At 50.7% G+C, this 18,933-nt stretch overlaps 1 protein-coding gene across 1 annotated transcript; it reads left to right on the top strand.

Annotated features, from left to right (window-relative positions):
• The first annotated feature begins 6,780 nt into the window (after positions 1-6,780).
• HSPA5 (heat shock protein family A (Hsp70) member 5) lies at positions 6,781-13,449 on the top strand. The gene is made up of 9 exons (XM_077283594.1): positions 6,781-6,917; positions 7,665-7,846; positions 10,128-10,359; positions 10,744-10,878; positions 10,980-11,092; positions 11,195-11,585; positions 11,668-11,905; positions 11,992-12,159; positions 12,510-13,449. The coding sequence occupies exons 2-9, from the start codon at positions 7,722-7,724 to the stop codon at positions 13,067-13,069; spliced, it is 1,962 nt and encodes a 653-aa protein (XP_077139709.1). The 5' UTR covers positions 6,781-6,917; positions 7,665-7,721; the 3' UTR covers positions 13,070-13,449.
• The last annotated feature ends 5,484 nt before the right edge of the window (positions 13,450-18,933 follow it).

Here is an 18,933-nt window from a genome sequence, read left to right as displayed (position 1 = left end):
GCTTCGGATCCCAGGCTGGTAGAAGGTGGTATTTGGCAGAGGTAGGAGTGGGGCGATGCTGCGGATCCCAGGCTGGTAGGTGGTATTTGGCAGAGGTAGGAATGGGGCGATGCTGCGGATCCCAGGCTGGTAGAAGGTGGTATTTGGCAGAGGTAGGAGTGGGGCGATGCTGCGGATCCCAGGCTGGTAGAAGGTGGTATTTGGTGGAGGTAGGAGTGGGGCGATGCTGGGGAGCCTAGGCTGGTAGAAGGTGGTATTTGGTGGAGGTAGGAGTGGGGAGATGCTGCGGTCCCCAGGCTGGTAGAAGGTGGTATTTGGTGGAGGTAGGAGTGGGGAGATGCTGCGGGCCCCAGGCTGGTAGAAGGTGGTATTTGGTGGAGGTACGAGTGGGGCGATGCTGCGGACCCCGGGCTGGTAGAAGGTGGTATTTGGCAGAGGTAGGAGTGGGGTGCTGCTGCGGACCCCAGGCTGGTAGAAGGTGGTATTTGGCAGAGGTAGGAGTGGGGCGATGCTGCGGATCCCAGGCTGGTAGAAGGTGGTATTTGGCGGAGGTAGGAGTGGGGCGATACTGCGGACCCCAGGCTGGTAGAAGGTGGTATTTAGCAGAGGTAGGAGTGGGGCGATGCTGCGGACCCCAGGCTGGTAGAAGGTGGTATTTGGCAGAGGTAGGAGTGGGGCGATGCTGCGGACCCCAGGCTGGTAGAAGGTGGTATTTGGCAGAGGTAGGAGTGGGGCGATGCTGCGGATCCCAGGCTGGTAGAAGGTGGTATTTGGCAGAGGTAGGAGTGGGGCGATGCTGCGGACCCCAGGCTGGTAGAAGGTGGTATTTGGTGGAGGTACGAGTGGGGCGATGCTGCGGATCCCAGGCTGGTAGAAGGTGGTATTTGGCGGAGGTAGGAGTGGGGCGATGCTGCGGACCCCAGGCTGGTAGAAGGTGGTATTTGGTAGAGGTAGGAGTGGGGCGATGCTGCGGATCCCAGGCTGGTAGAAGGTGGTATTTAGCAGAGGTAGGAGTGGGGCGATGCTGCGGACCCCAGGCTGGTAGAAGGTGGTATTTGGCAGAGGTAGGAGTGGGGCGATGCTGCGGATCCCAGGCTGGTAGAAGGTGGTATTTGGCAGAGGTAGGAGTGGGGCGATGCTGCGGATCCCAGGCTGGTAGAAGGTGGTATTTGGCAGAGGTAGGAGTGGGGCGATGCTGCGGATCCCAGGCTGGTAGAAGGTGGTATTTGGTGGAGGTAGGAGTGGGGCGATGCTGGGGAGCCTAGGCTGGTAGAAGGTGGTATTTGTTGGAGGTAGGAGTGGGGAGATGCTGCGGTCCCCAGGCTGGTAGAAGGTGGTATTTGGTGGAGGTAGGAGTGGGGAGATGCTGCGGGCCCCAGGCTGGTAGAAGGTGGTATTTGGTGGAGGTACGAGTGGGGCGATGCTGCGGACCCCGGGCTGGTAGAAGGTGGTATTTGGCAGAGGTAGGAGTGGGGTGCTGCTGCGGACCCCAGGCTGGTAGAAGGTGGTATTTGGCAGAGGTAGGAGTGGGGCGATGCTGCGGATCCCAGGCTGGTAGAAGGTGGTATTTGGCGGAGGTAGGAGTGGGGCGATACTGCGGACCCCAGGCTGGTAGAAGGTGGTATTTGGTAGAGGTAGGATTGGGGCGATGCTGCGGATCCCAGGCTGGTAGAAGGTGGTATTTAGCAGAGGTAGGAGTGGGGCGATGCTGCGGACCCCAGGCTGGTAGAAGGTGGTATTTGGCAGAGGTAGGAGTGGGGCGATGCTGCGGACCCCAGGCTGGTAGAAGGTGGTATTTGGCAGAGGTAGGAGTGGGGCGATGCTGCGGATCCCAGGCTGGTAGAAGGTGGTATTTGGCAGAGGTAGGAGTGGGGCGATGCTGCGGATCCCAGGCTGGTAGAAGGTGGTATTTGGTGGAGGTAGGAGTGGGGCGATGCTGCGGATCCCAGGCTGGTAGAAGGTGGTATTTGGTGGAGGTAGGAGTGGGGTGATGCTGCGGATCCCAGGCTGGTAGAAGGTGGTATTTGGTGAAGGTAGGAGTGGGACGATGCTGCGGGCCTCAGGCTGGTAGAAGGTGGTATTTGGCAGAGGTAGGGGTGGGGCGATGCTGTTGTCCCCAGGCTAGTAGAAGGTGGTATTTGGCAGAGGTAGGAGTGGGGCGATGCTGCGGACCCCAGGCTGGTAGAAGGTGGTATTTGGCAGAGGTAGGAGTGGGGCGATGCTGTGGACCCCAGGCTGGTAGAAGGTGGTATTTGGCAGAGGTAGGAGTGGGGCGATGCTGCGGATCCCAGGCTGGTAGAAGGTGGTATTTGGCAGAGGTAGGAGTGGGGCGATGCTGCGGATCCCAGGCTGGTAGAAGGTGGTATTTGGCAGAGGTAGGAGTGGGGCGATGCTGCGGATCCCAGGCTGGTAGAAGGTGGTATTTGGTGGAGGTACGAGTGGGGCGATGCTGCGGAGCCCAGGCTGGTAGGTGGTATTTGGTGGAGGTAGGAGTGGGGAGATGCTGCGGGCCCCAGGCTGGTAGAAGGTGGTATTTGGCAGAGGTAGGAGTGGGGCGATGCTGTGGACCCCAGGCTGGTAGAAGGTGGTATTTGGCAGAGGTAGGAGTGGGGCGATGCTGCGGGCCCCAGGCTGGTAGAAGGTGGTATTTGGTGGAGGTACGAGTGGGGCGATGCTGCGGACCCCGGGCTGGTAGAAGGTGGTATTTGGCAGAGGTAGGAGTGGGGTGCTGCTGCGGACCCCAGGCTGGTAGAAGGTGGTATTTGGCAGAGGTAGGAGTGGGGCGATGCTGCGGATCCCAGGCTGGTAGAAGGTGGTATTTGGCGGAGGTAGGAGTGGGGCGATGCTGCGGACCCCAGGCTGGTAGAAGGTGGTATTTGGTAGAGGTAGGAGTGGGGCGATGCTGCGGATCCCAGGCTGGTAGAAGGTGGTATTTAGCAGAGGTAGGAGTGGGGCGATGCTGCGGACCCCAGGCTGGTAGAAGGTGGTATTTGGCAGAGGTAGGAGTGGGGCGATGCTGCGGACCCCAGGCTGGTAGAAGGTGGTATTTGGCAGAGGTAGGAGTGGGGCGATGCTGCGGATCCCAGGCTGGTAGAAGGTGGTATTTGGCAGAGGTAGGAGTGGGGCGATGCTGCGGATCCCAGGCTGGTAGAAGGTGGTATTTGGTGGAGGTAGGAGTGGGGCGATGCTGCGGATCCCAGGCTGGTAGAAGGTGGTATTTGGTGGAGGTAGGAGTGGGGCGATGCTGCGGATCCCAGGCTGGTAGAAGGTGGTATTTGGTGAAGGTAGGAGTGGGGCGATGCTGCGGGCCTCAGGCTGGTAGAAGGTGGTATTTGGCAGAGGTAGGGGTGGGGCGATGCTGTTGTCCCCAGGCTAGTAGAAGGTGGTATTTGGCAGAGGTAGGAGTGGGGCGATGCTGCGTACCCCAGGCTGGTAGAAGGTGGTATTTGGCAGAGGTAGGAGTGGGGCGATGCTGTGGACCCCAGGCTGGTAGAAGGTGGTATTTGGCAGAGGTAGGAGTGGGGCGATGCTGCGGATCCCAGGCTGGTAGAAGGTGGTATTTGGCAGAGGTAGGAGTGGGGCGATGCTGCGGATCCCAGGCTGGTAGAAGGTGGTATTTGGCAGAGGTAGGAGTGGGGCGATGCTGCGGATCCCAGGCTGGTAGAAGGTGGTATTTGGTGGAGGTACGAGTGGGGCGATGCTGCGGAGCCCAGGCTGGTAGGTGGTATTTGGTGGAGGTAGGAGTGGGGAGATGCTGCGGGCCCCAGGCTGGTAGAAGGTGGTATTTGGCAGAGGTAGGAGTGGGGCGATGCTGTGGACCCCAGGCTGGTAGAAGGTGGTATTTGGCAGAGGTAGGAGTGGGGCGATGCTGCGGATCCCAGGCTGGTAGAAGGTGGTATTTGGCAGAGGTAGGAGTGGGGCGATGCTGCGGATCCCAGGCTGGTAGAAGGTGGTATTTGGCAGAGGTAGGAGTGGGACGATGCTGCGGATCCCAGGCTGGTAGAAGGTGGTATTTGGTGGAGGTACGAGTGGGGCGATGTTGCGGAGCCCAGGCTGGTAGGTGGTATTTGGTGGAGGTAGGAGTGGGGAGATGCTGCGGGCCCCAGGCTGGTAGAAGGTGGTATTTGGTGGAGGTAGGAGTGGGGCGATGCTGCGGAGCCCAGGCTGGTAGGTGGTATTTGGTGGAGGTAGGAGTGGGGCGATGCTGCGGATCCCAGGCTGGTAGAAGGTGGTATTTGGTGGAGGTAGGAGTGGGGCGATGCTGCGGATACCAGGCTGGTAGAAGGTGGTATTTGGTGGAGGTAGGAGTGGGGCGATGCTGCGGATCCCAGGCTGGTAGAAGGTGGTATTTGGTGGAGGTAGGAGTGGGGCGATGCTGCGGGCCTCAGGCTGGTAGAAGGTGGTATTTGGCAGAGGTAGGAGTGGGGCGATGCTGTTGTCCCCAGGCTAGTAGAAGGTGGTATTTGGCAGAGGTAGGAGTGGGACGATGCTGTGGGCCTTAGGCTGGTAGAAGGTGGTATTTGGCAGAGGTAGGAGTGGGGCGATGCTGCGGGCCTCAGGCTGGTAGGAGGTGGTATTCGGCAGAGGTAGGAGTGGGGCGATGCAGCAGGTCCCAGGCTGGTAGGAGGTGGTATTCGGCAGAGGTAGGAGTGGGGGAAATGCTGCAGGCCCCAGGCTGGTAGGAGGTGGTGGTCAGTGGTGCTGGGGCTCTGCTGACATTTTGTGACAGCCCAGAACCTCCTCACTTTCCATGCTTTTTAATGCAGTGGACTCATGGAAAATGGCCGCTGGAGGTGGCGCATGCCCAGACTGAGATCTCAGCACCAAGATCTTGTCTCCCGAGATCACAATCGAGCATGCTGATTGCTGTAGGGGCATCATACTGTGTGAGGGGCACTGTACTGGCTTCATACTGTGAGGGCACTGTGGGGGAATCATACTGTGTGAGGGCACTGTGGGGGAATCATGCTGTGTGAGGGCACTGTGGCAACATCATACCATGTGAGGGGTGCTGTGGGGGCATCATACAGTGTGAAGAGCACTGTGGTGGCATCAAACTGTGAGGGACATTGTAGGCTATCATACTGTGTGAGGGGCACTGTGCGGATGTCATACTGTTTGAGGGGCACAGTAGGGGCATAATACTGTGTGAGGGGCACTGTGGGAGAATTATACTGTGTGAGGGGCACTGTGGGGAGATCATACTGTGTGAGGGGCACTATGGTGGCATCATACTGTGTGAAAGGTGCTGTTGGGAGATCATACTGTGTGAGGGGCAGTATGGGAGCATCATACTGTGTGAAGGGCACTGTGGGGAGATCATACTGTGTGAAGGTCAATGTTGAGTCTTTATACTGTTTGGCATCATAATGTGTGGAGTTCTGTGTGGGGATCATAGGGTGTGAGGGCATTGTGGGGACATCATACTGTTTGAGGGGCTCTGTTTTGACATCATACTGTGGGGGCATCATACTGTGTGAGGGGCACTGTGGGATACTTTGTGAGGGGGCATCATACTGTGTGAGGGGGCATCATACTGTGTGAGGGGCAGTGGGATACTTTGTGTGGGGGCATCATACTGTGTGAGGGGCAGTGGGATACTTTGTGAGGGGGCATCATACTGTGTGAGGGGCACTGTGGGATACTTTGTGAGGGGGCATCATACTGTGTGAGGGGCACTGTGGGATACTTTGTGAGGGGGGCATCATACTGTGTGAGGGGCACTGTGGGATACTTTGTGAGGGGGCATCATACTGTGTGAGGGGCACTGTGGGATACTTTGTGAGGGGGGCATCATACTGTGTGAGGGGCACTGTGGGATACTTTGTGAGGGGGGCATCATACTGTGTGAGGGGCACTGTGGGATACTTTGTGAGGGGGCATCATACTGTGTGAGGGGCACTGTGGCATACTTTGTGAGGGGGCATCATACTGGCGTGAGGGGCACTGTGGGATACTTTGTGAGGGGGCATCATACTGTGTGAGGGGCACTGTGGGATACTTTGTGAGGGGGCATCATACTGTGTGAGGGGCACTGTGGCATACTTTGTGAGGGGGCATCATACTGTGTGAGGGGCACTGTGGCATACTTTGTGAGGGGGCATCATACTGTGTGAGGGGCACTGTGGCATACTTTGTGAGGCGGCATCATACTGTATGGTGGCCATGGTACTGGGTGCAGACAGTGGGGGCACTTTCTCTGCATGTGCAGCCATACATGTCAGGGTTGCTCTTGTGACTATGCGCCATGTCTCTGTCTGAATAGTTCTCATTTTGGGGGTCTCTAGGGCCCCTTAATGCCTACTGTAAAGCCCGGTAGGTGGTAGACTTGGCCGGAGGGTTAACCCCTTCAGGTAATTAGTCACAGTACAGTAGGAATGAATGGGCACGGTGTGCAGAGAGGTGTCAGTCCGTTACACGGAGGGGTCTATGCCGCCTCATGCACGGCTCACTCCCCGGCGCCCCTTACAATTACACCCGTGTTGCGTACACCCGCGGGCCGCAATCTGACGACATTCTGACGAAACTGACAGACAAGGAGGTGAGGGCGACGACGGACTCCTCCAGAAACCAATGGCACCCGCGACTGACAATCCCAGCTGCCAATCATAGCCGCTCAAGGTGCCACTACGAGCCTTCTGATTGGCTGCATCACTAAAGACCCGGGCGGGGCTGTTAGTCAGAGTGGAGGCGTGACGTCACCAGAACGTGTGCGAATCCGGTGCCGACAGCTTAGGAAGAGCAGGCCAATCAGAAAAGTCCAACGCGTGGCGCTCGATCCAATCACGGCGCTCCACGACTTTGGCCGGCCGGGAAGGTATAAAAGACGGGAAGCGGCGCATGGTACGTCAGTCTGACAGCAACCGGCGAGTACAGAACGTAGAGAAAGTGAGAGAACTGGGAGCGGCCTACGATCGGTATGTGCCCGGATGGGTTCTGGGGGGTTCTGGGACCTTGGCACTGACTATAAGCTGTTTTTCTATGGGGGATGTGCCCTCTGGTGGCGTTGTGGTGGCTGCTGGAGGTGACTGCACATTGGCATGTCTTTCACTGGCACCGGATCGGTTGGTTTTATGCAGATTATTTCCCTATGTTGTAGCATGGGGCTGTGGAGCCTATGACATGTGTATTGGGCATCGGTTGTGGATAATAATCATTCTGCATCTGTCACTTGCTTCTTACCTTTATCGGCTCCCTTTGATGCACATCTGCGCCGTTGTTTTAGGTTATTAGTGATTATTTATTATGTTACATTATATGGCGCCTAGACTCTCTTCCTCTCGCCCTTTTTGCTGACTGTACGTCTCTCATCCTGCCCCCTCCCATGGGATTCTCCAGTGTTTTAGTGCCCTCTTTATTTTTGGGGGTTCTCTCCTTGTCTACATGGACACGATCCTCTGGGTCTCACCCTTCCTTGCAAAGGAAGAAGAATGGGTACCGTGCTGTCTCTAGAAGCTTCTCTCCCTCCTTCCTGCCGCCCCTGATTCGCCAGCTTGCGTCCCCATTGGTCGGGGGAGGCGGGCTTTCGGCGCGGCACCACCCTGCTTTATTCCTGTTGTCCGGCGGCGGAGGTTCCCTGCTGCATTTATGCAGGGCTTCCTATAGGATCCATCTGCTGGAAGCATCGCTAATGTTGTATTTGTAACGTCTTCTTCTTTCTACAGGGCGACACTATTGTACAGAGTGGTATTTTCTCAGTTGGGTTTAGAAGCCGTCATCTGATGGTCAGGATGAAGCTATTGGCAGTCGTATTGCTGGTCGTGGCCAGCGCTTGTGCCGACGATGACGACAAGAGGGAAGATGTTGGCACCGTGGTCGGGATCGATCTGGGAACGACTTACTCCTGGTAAGTGACTATCTGCGATCACTGAGATGGGTATTACTTGTAGATACTTGTGGTGGTCCGCTCATCAGACAGGATGTCTAGGCTGCAGGAAGGCTTGTCTTACCATGGAGAAGGCCTCCGGGTAGAATTGGGATGCATGGGGCCTGTAGATCTAGTATTCTGATCAAACCTTCCCTTTAAGGCCACGTTCACACATTCAGTATTTGTAAGCTAAAACCAGGAGTGGGTGATAAATACAGAAGTGGTGACGTGTCTCTATTATACTTTTCCACTATTATACTTTTCCACTGATTGTTCCCCTCTTTGGCTCACAAATACTGATGTAAAATATTGAATGTGGCCTCAAATATAAATATAGACACACACACACACACACACACACACACACACACACACACACACACACACACACACACACACACACACACACACACACACACACACACACACACACATTCTATGGCTTCTCTGAAGTTGGAGGCATGTTTGTGTTATATGTATTTGTAGTTATGATTAGCAACAGCGCCACTTAAGCTAATTGGCAGAGTTCGGTATAGCAGCTCAGCTCTATTGCATAGTGGCCTCTTTTTGGCAGAGAGTACTTCTTTATAGTCCTATTTCCGTGCAAACTATATTCCGTGGGGCAGGTTTTCTGATCCTGTCTAACGTTTAGATAGCCAAAACTTTCCTACACAATCTGCAAATGTGCCATACAGGATTAGAAACCCTGCCCTATTGAGTATAGTTTGCTTGGAAATATGAATTTAAAGTAGTCTCTGCCAAAAAGAGGCCGAGCTGCAATACCAAACTCTGCAGCCGCTATCACTGTCTCATGCAAGGCTGGTATTCTGCAGATGCATTTGTCTTGCATTACTCCACCTATTACCTATTATTTGGGCCAGGCAGCGGTGGACATATCACTGTGCAGCTGCATAGGGGCCTGAGAGGTAAAGGGGCTCCATTTCTACCTCCAAAGCGGGTGCAAATTTACATATTTTTTTATTTTTATATGACCTCTTGGGCTGCAATGGGCCCATGTATTCTTGCTCAGGGGTCCTTTTCTGTCTGTGGACACATGGAAGCGCAGGTGCCTGGCAAGAACGGTAAATGAGTAATTTGCAGTCCAGTCGCCTCTCACAATGCAGCACTGTGACATAGTGCTTTGGAGGTGGAAGTGGGTCCCCTTACCTCCCATGGGCTCTTGGGTGGCTGCACAGTTTGCACCACTTGCACATCTGCTCCTGGGATTGGCAGATTTAAGCCCCAAAGCATTAGCGCATTTTTGTCATATGTTAAGTTATACACCCTCCCACCACGCCCCAGTTAAGGGACACTTTTGAAAAGCCTCGAGCACACTGGAAATGAGAAAAAAAAAAAAATATATATATTTTTGTTTGTTAAGTACACAGGTATACCTTTGCATTCAAATAGTTTGCCCCTAACTTGTGGTGTCCATTTAGCCACAAAAAAGCGTCACACCTCCATTAGGAAATCTGCACCCATGTCTCCATTTAGAAGTTTTTGTCCGCCACTTTGACAATCCCTTCTTAAATCTAGTGGTGCCTCATAGAGAACCAAAAACATGATATTCTCCTTCCATGTTGGCTCCAGGTCAACTGACTATTGTGTGCTGTTAGGCCACGTGAGCACTGCAACTAGAGATGGTGTGACTCCATTCACCATCGGCTGAGTCTGTAATCTGTGGCCGCTGGATGGGACCCCTCAGAACTGTGTCCTACCTGACCACATTCCTGGCCTCTGGTGTTTTTTTTTTTTTTTTTTTTTTTTACTCTCTGACCTGGTGAGAACATATGACGTTGTACCAGGCTAGGTAATCAAAGGAAGAGCTGTGAATATTGTACGATAAGAGCCGTTTTTTAGGGCTCCCATTCAGTGGCCATAGATTACCCACTTGGCTGCTGGACCGGGTCATGAGAATCGATATGCACTAAATCTAGCGGCTACTGATGGGCTGCAGCGCTCACATGGCATAACACTCACTCGAGCACCTGTAGACCCCCAAGTGCTGACATCGCTGGAACAGCACCGATGCTGGACATGAGCATACGTATTTATCTTCCATGGAACACTATTACGTTTAAGAAGTTGTCAAAGTAGTGGACAACCCCACTCCCAAATACTACGGGCAAAACTAATTTTTGTAGAACGCATTTACATCCATTCCATTTAATAATAACTATTCCTGAATTTTGTTCTTATTTTTTGGGTGGATTATTAAATTTGGCCACCTTTTTTGATAACTTTTGTTCTTGTTTTCCAGTGTTGGAGTGTTTAAGAACGGGCGTGTGGAGATCATCGCTAACGACCAGGGTAACCGAATCACCCCATCCTATGTGGCCTTCACTCCAGAAGGTGAACGATTGATCGGAGATGCTGCCAAGAATCAGCTGACGTCCAACCCCGAGAACACGGTGTTTGATGCCAAGCGTCTTATTGGTCGCATATGGAATGATCCGTCTGTTCAGCAGGACATAAAATATCTGCCATTTAAAGTAAGTGTTGTAAAATGTTACCCTACATGTCACAAGATGGTCTAGGTCTTCTTGTACAACTAGTCACTTACTGATATTGACCAAAAGCGGGTCATTAAGATCTGGGCCTTGGATACTGAAAATCATTTAAAGGGGGTTTACTTATGAAAAACCTTCATGTCATATTGATTCTGTAGACCCATAAGTGTTGATCACTTCTCGGACCCTCACAAATACTGAAAACATGAGTGCCTTGGTAGAGGATTGGCAAACCATCTTATCAAAGCCTTTGGAAGAAACTGGAGTAGCCACATGAGTTTGCCTTTTTCTTAATCTCATACAAACTATAATATTCATCATCATTATTATTATTATTATTATTATTATTTATTTTTTCACTATTAGGTTACCGAAAAGAAGACTAAGCCCTACATTGATGTGGATGTAGGAGATCAGCGAAAGACCTTTGCCCCAGAGGAAATCTCTGCCATGGTTCTGACCAAAATGAAGGAGACGGCTGAACAGTACCTTGGCAAAAAGGTACATAAACTTGTTAAAATTTGGCATATGGGGTTGTACAAGCTTGTGTGGTGGGTTACTCTCTTTTTCAACTGTTCCTTACTTTCTTTTTTGTGTCCTAGGTTACTCATGCTGTTGTCACAGTGCCTGCCTATTTCAATGATGCCCAACGTCAAGCCACAAAAGATGCTGGTACCATTGCAGGGTTGAATGTGATGAGGATCATCAATGAGCCGTAAGTCTCCCTTTTTACTTGTTTCTTGATGGTCTTCATGTTGGGTTAATTACCATTCCCCTCCCTACTCTTGTGTGCTAATATGGATGCTTTGGTTTTCAGAACTGCAGCTGCCATCGCTTATGGTCTGGACAAGAAGGAAGGAGAGAAGAATATCCTTGTGTTTGATCTGGGTGGTGGTACCTTTGATGTGTCCCTGCTCACCATCGACAATGGTGTCTTTGAAGTAGTCGCTACCAACGGAGATACCCATCTGGGAGGAGAGGACTTCGACCAGCGTGTCATGGAGCATTTCATCAAGCTTTACAAGAAGAAAACCGGCAAAGATGTTCGCAAGGATAACAGGGCAGTGCAGAAGCTGCGTCGTGAAGTGGAGAAAGCGAAGAGAGCCCTGTCTTCTCAACATCAGTCAAGAATTGAGATTGAATCTTTCTTTGAGGGAGAAGACTTCTCTGAAACTCTAACCCGTGCCAAGTTTGAGGAGCTGAACATGGTAAGGAAAAGTTTAATAAAAAAAATACAATTGTATGTGGAAAGTTGTAGGACCACTCTAAATTACTTCTTACTACTTGTAGGACCTCTTCCGTTCCACAATGAAACCAGTCCAGAAGGTTCTGGAGGATGCTGACCTAAAGAAGTCTGACATTGATGAAATCGTGTTGGTTGGAGGATCCACTCGTATTCCCAAAATCCAGCAACTGGTGAAGGAATTCTTCAATGGCAAGGAACCATCCCGTGGCATCAACCCTGATGAGGCCGTGGCTTATGGTGCTGCCGTACAAGCTGGAGTACTCTCAGGAGACCAAGACACTGGTAAGAAAATGCAAGATTCTTTTCCATTTTACAGTTCAGTCCAGGTTACCCAGGATAGATCACTGAACTATATAATCTCTTTTCAGGTGACTTGGTCTTGCTTGATGTGTGCCCTCTGACTCTTGGCATTGAGACCGTTGGTGGAGTCATGACTAAGCTAATCCCCAGAAATACTGTTGTACCTACAAAGAAATCCCAGATTTTCTCTACAGCCTCTGATAACCAGCCTACTGTCACCATCAAGGTTTATGAAGGTAAACTATATTGACACCTAAATGGACAAGCTAATTCTCCAGCCTTCAACATAAGTCCATGCTAAATATTTACAACCAATAATATTCATATAATGGCTTTTGAGGGTTCTAGGAGACCTAATGTTAAAGGTTGACTAAACTTTGGAAAACTTTTTCACAGTAAGGTTAGAAATGTTGTCTGGTTCCTAAGATACCTCCCTGAACTTTCTCTGAAACAAAAGGGCAGATCCACATTGACTGTTTTGCTTTGGTGGTCATTTGAGTTCTCTCACTACTTCAGCAATAGTTGGTGAATCCAGGTCCACAAGCCTTTTTGACAGGTCAATAAAGACTGTTCTTTGTCTTTGTAGGTGAGCGTCCACTGACAAAAGACAACCATCTTCTTGGCACATTCGACCTTACCGGCATTCCCCCAGCTCCTCGTGGTGTCCCTCAGATCGAAGTTACATTTGAAATCGATGTAAACGGTATCCTTAGAGTTACAGCTGAAGACAAAGGCACTGGCAACAAAAATAAGATCACAATTACAAATGACCAAAACCGGCTAACGCCAGAGGAAATCGAGAGGATGGTCAACGATGCCGAGAAATTCGCCGAAGACGACAAGAAATTGAAAGAACGAATCGACTCTCGGAATGAGCTGGAGAGCTACGCCTATTCCCTGAAAAACCAGATAGGTGATAAGGAGAAACTTGGTGGCAAGTTGTCTTCTGAAGATAAGGAAACCATTGAGAAAGCGGTAGAAGAAAAGATCGAATGGTTGGAAAGCCACCAAGATGCAGACATTGAAGAGTTCAAAGCTAAAAAGAAGGAATTAGAAGATATTGTACAACCGATTGTTGGCAAACTATATGGTGGAGCAGGAGGACCTCCTCCTGAAGGAGAGGAAACTGAGAAGGATGAGTTATAGGCATGGGAGCGATCTGTGGCTGCTAAAATTCTGTAAATACTGGACTCAAGAACTTTGAGAATGTTGGAACACAGAAAACTCTAATGTTCTTGTGGATTCTTCACTTCCCGGTGGAGACAATAAGCCATTATGGCTGTTTACTGCTTTTCATTAGCAGTTGTTCACTTGGATCATTTATTTTTGTTCGGTTTCTTCCCCCGGGGGGTGGGCTCTGGAATTTTTTTTTTGCGAGGAGGGGAGGGTATGGTGCAGTTTAAAAGTTGCTCAGATGTTTTATTTATTTGAAGAAAACAGAAAAAACACAAACTGGTCATGTGCATTCTATGTAGAACTTTTTTCTACCATCATTGACCACAATAAATGTTTGATAAATAACCTACTGTACTTTTCATGTATTTGATTCCTTTCAATCACTTGCTGTAGCAGATCGTGATTTTGTGAGTAACCAATATTGAACAGGCATTCATGTAACAACTTCTAAGTTTTCTCAAAGAGGTTTTCTGCTCTTAAGAAGAGGGAAAAAAAAAGCCAATACTTAACATGACTAAGAAAAGATGCACTAGTGTTTCCCCCGACCGGTCTTTGTTTACTTGGTTGCAGTGGTGATGTCGTGTCTAAATGTGACATTGCAGGGTGATTGGCTGCAGTGGTCATGGGCAACATGCATCAGACATTGGCTGTGTGACTTTAGACCGCTGCGGAATGTCAGGGCAAAACCTACTTTAGAAGCCCCTTTGGATCGCAGAGTGTTTCCAGGAGCTTTTCCCTGATGACTACCAATGGCTGAAAGGCTGCATGCAGGGAGAGACCTGTCACTCAAGGGGAGGGGGGGGGGAGCTACTTGGGGACCAGCTTTTTCAATTAATCTGTTAAAGGTTGTCTGGTCCAAATTGATAGGTCTGCAGTCACATTGTATGACTGCAGACTTATGAATCCTCCCAGCGCAGGGATTTGTCCCTTTTTTTTTGTTTTTTTTTTTTTGAGTTGGGACGGAAGGGATCGTATGACTTCTATATACACTTGGCCCATGGCTGTGGCCTCGCTCTCAATACACTTGTATTGTGCGATGCCATGCCTAGTCTAGTAACGTAACATAGTTAAGGTTGAAGGAAGACTGTAAGTCCATCTAGTTCAACCCATAGCCTAACCTAACATGCCCTAACATGTTGATCCAGAGGAAGACAAAAAAATCCCATGTGGGAAAGAGTAAGCTCCACATTGGGGGTAAAAAATTCCTTCCCGACTCCACATACGGCAATCAGACTAGTTCCCTGGATCAACGCCCTGTCAAGGAATCTAGTGTATATACCCTGTAACATTATACTTTTCAAGAAAGGCATCCAGGCCCCTCTTAAATTTTAGTAGGGAATCACTCATTACAACATCATACCGCAGAGAGTTCCATAGTCTCACTGCTCTTACAGTAAAGAATCCGCGTCTGTTGTTATGCTTAAACCTTCTTTCCTCCAGACGTAGAGGATGCCCCCTTGTCCGTCTCGGGTCTATGATTAAAAAGATCATCAGAAAGGTCTTTGTACTGTCCCCTCATATATTTATACATTAAAATAAGATCACCCCTTAGTCTTCGTTTTTCCAAACTAAATAGCCCCAAGTGTAATAACCTATCTTGGTATTGCAGACCCCCCAGTCCTCTAATAACCTTGGTCGCTCTTCTCTGCACCCGCTCCAGTTCAGCTATGTCTTTCTTATACACCGGAGACCAGAACTGTGCACAGTATTCGAAGTGTGGTCGAACTAGTGACTTGTATAGAGGTAAAATTATGTTCTCATGAGCATCTATGCCTCTTTTAATGCATCCCATTATTTTATTTGCCTTTGTAGCAGCTGCCTGACACTGGCCACTGAATGTGAGTTTGCCATCCACCCATACTCCCAGGTCTTTCTCATTGACGGTTTTGCCCAGTGTTTTGCAATTAAGCACATAATTATACATCTTATTTGCTCCACCCAAGTGCATGACCTTACTTTTATCCGCATTAAAGCTCATTTGCCATTTATCATCCCAAGCTTCTAGTTTACATAAATCCTCCTGCAATATTAAATTGTCCTTCTCTGTATTGATTACCCTGCAGAGTTTAGTGTCATCTGCAAATATTGAAGTTCTACTCTGTATCCCCCCTACAACTGTCATTAATAAATATGTTAAAAAGAAGAGGGCCCAATACTGACCCCTGTGATGCGGCTGACTAGAGAATATGGTCTCCCTCCATACAAGTGTATGAAGTGAGGCTGGGATTATGTAGAAGTCATACATGTCATCTGATACTGGAGCAATATGTGAATCCCTGCAGCGTACAGTGGGTGCGCTGAGGAAGGGGGTGGTGGGATCGCACAGAGTGACTGCAGACCTATCGATTTGGACCGGACAACCCTTTTAAGAAGTTTCTGGTGATCTGCCCTATATAATACAAAAGGGATTTGTGCCAAAATTGCATGACACTTCAATAGAGGCACAAGACTTAGATAAAGAATAAGGTGTGTGTGTGTGTGTGTGTTGGGATGTGGTTTCTTGGATCGCAGCAAGCTGTCAAGTGAACAGCACCATCCACCATAGGGTGTGAGTAAACTTGAGGCTAGAAATAATATAAAAATCACAGATGTCTGATTGATAATAGGAGGAAAAGGGGGATGTGCAGAATGCATATTTGAGCGTGCAGGTCTCTGAAATGTACCTCCATAGAAGATATAAAGGTATGGATCTGTTGCTGCCTTCCTGACCAATTAGCATTTCAATACAATTGTATTAAGTGCTGTGGGCGTGGAAGAGCACTTCCTGAGCAACTGTCTATCCACCCAGCACCATCCTCCTTAGCTTGGTGAGCAAACAACCTGGGGAAGCAGTGGCTCAAAGTGCTCTGTCACACCCAGAGCATTTGACACCACTTTCATGTCATGGAAAATTCTTCAAGGGATACAGGAACGAGTTATAAATACCGTAGTTGTAAGTACAAAAAAAAAATGGATTTGGATCGAAACATAATTTTACCTGAGTTGCTCAGGCACCAAGACGGCAGACTTTCCAGAAATTGGAAATGTTGTTTTGTCACAGGTTGTCATTTAGGCTTAGATATTGGGAGATGTTTCTCTTTTATGGGGTTTCCATGTGCAAGACAGGTGCTTCTCATGTACTTAACCCAGATCAGACCTGGGCGAACTGTGGGCCACAGCCAAGGGGCTGAACACACTGGCCCACAGGCTGCATCATGTGGGTGCCCGTAGTCGCAATCTCACCGTTATGAGGCGGCTCATACTGTAGGTAGGGGGCTATGTGGGATCATACTCTACATAGGGACCAATGTGTGGGTTCATACTGTATGTAGGGGGTGCTGTTCGTGGGATCATACTGTATTCCAACCACACATTCAGAGTCTCCCACACTACCTGCTCATCCCACCCTCTCTGTTAGAGTCCCCCAAGGCTCTGTTCTAGGACCCTTACTCTTCTCAAACTATACACTTGGCCTGGGACAACACAAAGTCCCATGGATTCCAGTACCACCTTTATGCTGACGACACTCAGATCTACCTCTCTGGCCCAGATGTCACCTCTCTGCTGTCCAGAATCCCAGATTGTCTATCAGCCATATCCTTCTCCTCTTGCATCCTCAAACTCAATGTGGACAAATCTGAACTCATCATCTTTCCTCCATCTCATAGATCTTCCTTACCTGATCTATCCCCATTAATGACACCACGCTTTCCCCCGTATTGGAAGTCCGCTGCCTCGGAGTAACCCTTCGCCCTGCCCTGTACTTCAAACCGCACATCCAAGCTCTTTCCAGCTCCTGTCGCCTCCAGCTCAAAAATATCTCCAGAATCCGTCCTTTCCTCAACCATCAATCTACTAAAATGCTTGTGCATGCCCTAATCATCTCCCGCCTTGACTACTGCAACATCCTCCTCTGTGGCCTCCCTGCTAACATTCTCACCTCTCCAGTCCGTCCTTAACTCTGCTGCTCGATTAATTCATCGCTCTCCTCTGTACCCCAACACGTCTGACTATCAGCCACATTCAGATCCTTCAGACGGAACCTGAAAACCCACCTCTTCAAGAAAGCTACAGCCTGCAATGACCCCTGACTCCTCACCGCTGCCGCAATCCCCCAACCCATTGTCTCCTTCCCCACCATCCTGTAGAATGTAAGCCCGCAAGGCAGGGGCGTAACGACCGCGGTCGCAGCGGTCGCCATTGCGACCGGGCCCCGCAGGTCAGGGGCCCCGGGCCGGCAGGTCAGGGCAGGGCCGGGCTGGACATCGGGCACTTCTGGCAAATGCCAGAAGAGCCGATGCCAGTAGTGGGCCGCTGCACTGTTCCTCCCCCCCCCGCCGCCGCCGCCGCATTTAACTATACCGGCGTCTATGACACCGGTATAGTTCAATGCAATGATGGAGGAGAGCGTCACCTGACGCTCCCTCTCCCATCATTCCCCGCTCTGCCTCTGACAGTACACTGCGGGTGCGCGATGACGTCATATCATCGCGCACCTGCAGTGTCCTGGGCAGACTGCAGCCACCAGGAGCAGCGCGGGCAAAAGGAAAGGTGAGGAGAGTTTTTTTTTTTTTTTCTTTTTCACCGGACTGTGGGGCCATTATCGGGGGGGGGAGATGAGATGCGGGCTGTGCTCTATATACCCCTGTGCTGGCTGTGCTCTATATACCCCTGTGCTGCATATACCCCTGTGCGGGCTGTGCTGGATATACCCCTGTGCGGGCTGTGCTGGATATACCCCTGTGTGGGCTGTGCTGTATATACCCCTGTGTGGGCTGTGCTCTATATACCCCTGTGCGGGCTGTGCTGGATATACCACTGTGCGGGCTCTGCTGTATATACCCCTGTGCGGGCTGTGCTGTATATACCCCTGTGCGGGCTGTGCTGTATATACCCCTGTGCGGGCTGTGCTGTATATACCCCTGTGCGGGCTGTGCTGTATATACCCCTGTGCGGGCTGTGCTGTATATACCCCTGTGCGGGCTGTGCTGTATATACCCCTGTGCGGGCTGTGCTGTATTTACCCCTGTGCGGGCTGTGCTGTATATACCCCTGTGCGGGCTGTGCTGTATATACCCCTGTGCGGGCTGTGCTGTATATACCCCTGTGCGGGCTGTGCTGTATATACCCCTGTGCGGGCTGTGCTGTATATACCCCTGTGCGGGCTGTGCTGTATATACCCCTGTGCGGGCTGTGCTGTATATACCCCTGTGCGGGCTGTGCTGTATTTACCCCTGTGCGGGCTATGCTGTATATACCACTGTGCGGGCTGTGCTGTATATACCACTGTGCGGGCTGTGCTGTACATACCACTGTGCGGGCTGTGCTGGATATACCACTGTGCGGGCTGTGCTGGATATACCACTGTGCGGGCTGTGCTGGATATACCACTGTGCGGGCTGTGCTGGATATACCACTGTGCGGGCTGTGCTGGATATACCACTGTGCGGGCTGTGCTGGATATACCACTGTGCGGGCTGTGCTGGATATACCACTGTGCGGGCTGTGCTGGCACCCAACACCATGTTGCAGGGCAGGAGATTCCTGCAACAGTCCGAGGCGTATCTAGGGGAAGGGGGTGGGGGGGCGTCACGGAGGTGGGGGGGGGGGGGCCCCATTTGGAAGTTCGCACCGGGGCCCATAACTTTGTAGTTACGCCACTGCCGCAAGGGCAGGGTCCTCTCCCCTCTGTATCAGGCTGTCATTGTTAGTTTGCTTACTGTAAGTGATGTCTGTAATTTTTATGTAACCCTGTCTCATATAAAGCACCATGGAATCAATGGTGCTATATAAATAATAATTAGGTGAATGTGCGGTTCTGTGGCTTATGGTGTGTAGGTATGTATATAGATACA

Source organism: Ranitomeya variabilis, chromosome 2 (genome assembly GCF_051348905.1).
Source record: "Ranitomeya variabilis isolate aRanVar5 chromosome 2, aRanVar5.hap1, whole genome shotgun sequence".
NCBI classification, from domain to species: domain Eukaryota; kingdom Metazoa; phylum Chordata; class Amphibia; order Anura; family Dendrobatidae; genus Ranitomeya; species Ranitomeya variabilis.
Note: the sequence above shows the minus strand (reverse complement) of the source record. Positions and strands in the feature narration are given on the sequence as shown.

Bases quoted from the DNA above. Each gene is read 5' to 3' on its own strand.
- HSPA5 (XM_077283594.1), top strand. From the start codon at position 7,722: ATGGTCAGGATGAAGCTATTGGCAGTCGTATTGCTGGTCGTGGCCAGC. The intron at 10,360-10,743 runs GTAAGTGTTGTA...TTTCACTATTAG, and splicing joins TAAAATATCTGCCATTTAAA to GTTACCGAAAAGAAGACTAA. The intron at 12,160-12,509 runs GTAAACTATATT...TTGTCTTTGTAG, and splicing joins CACCATCAAGGTTTATGAAG to GTGAGCGTCCACTGACAAAA.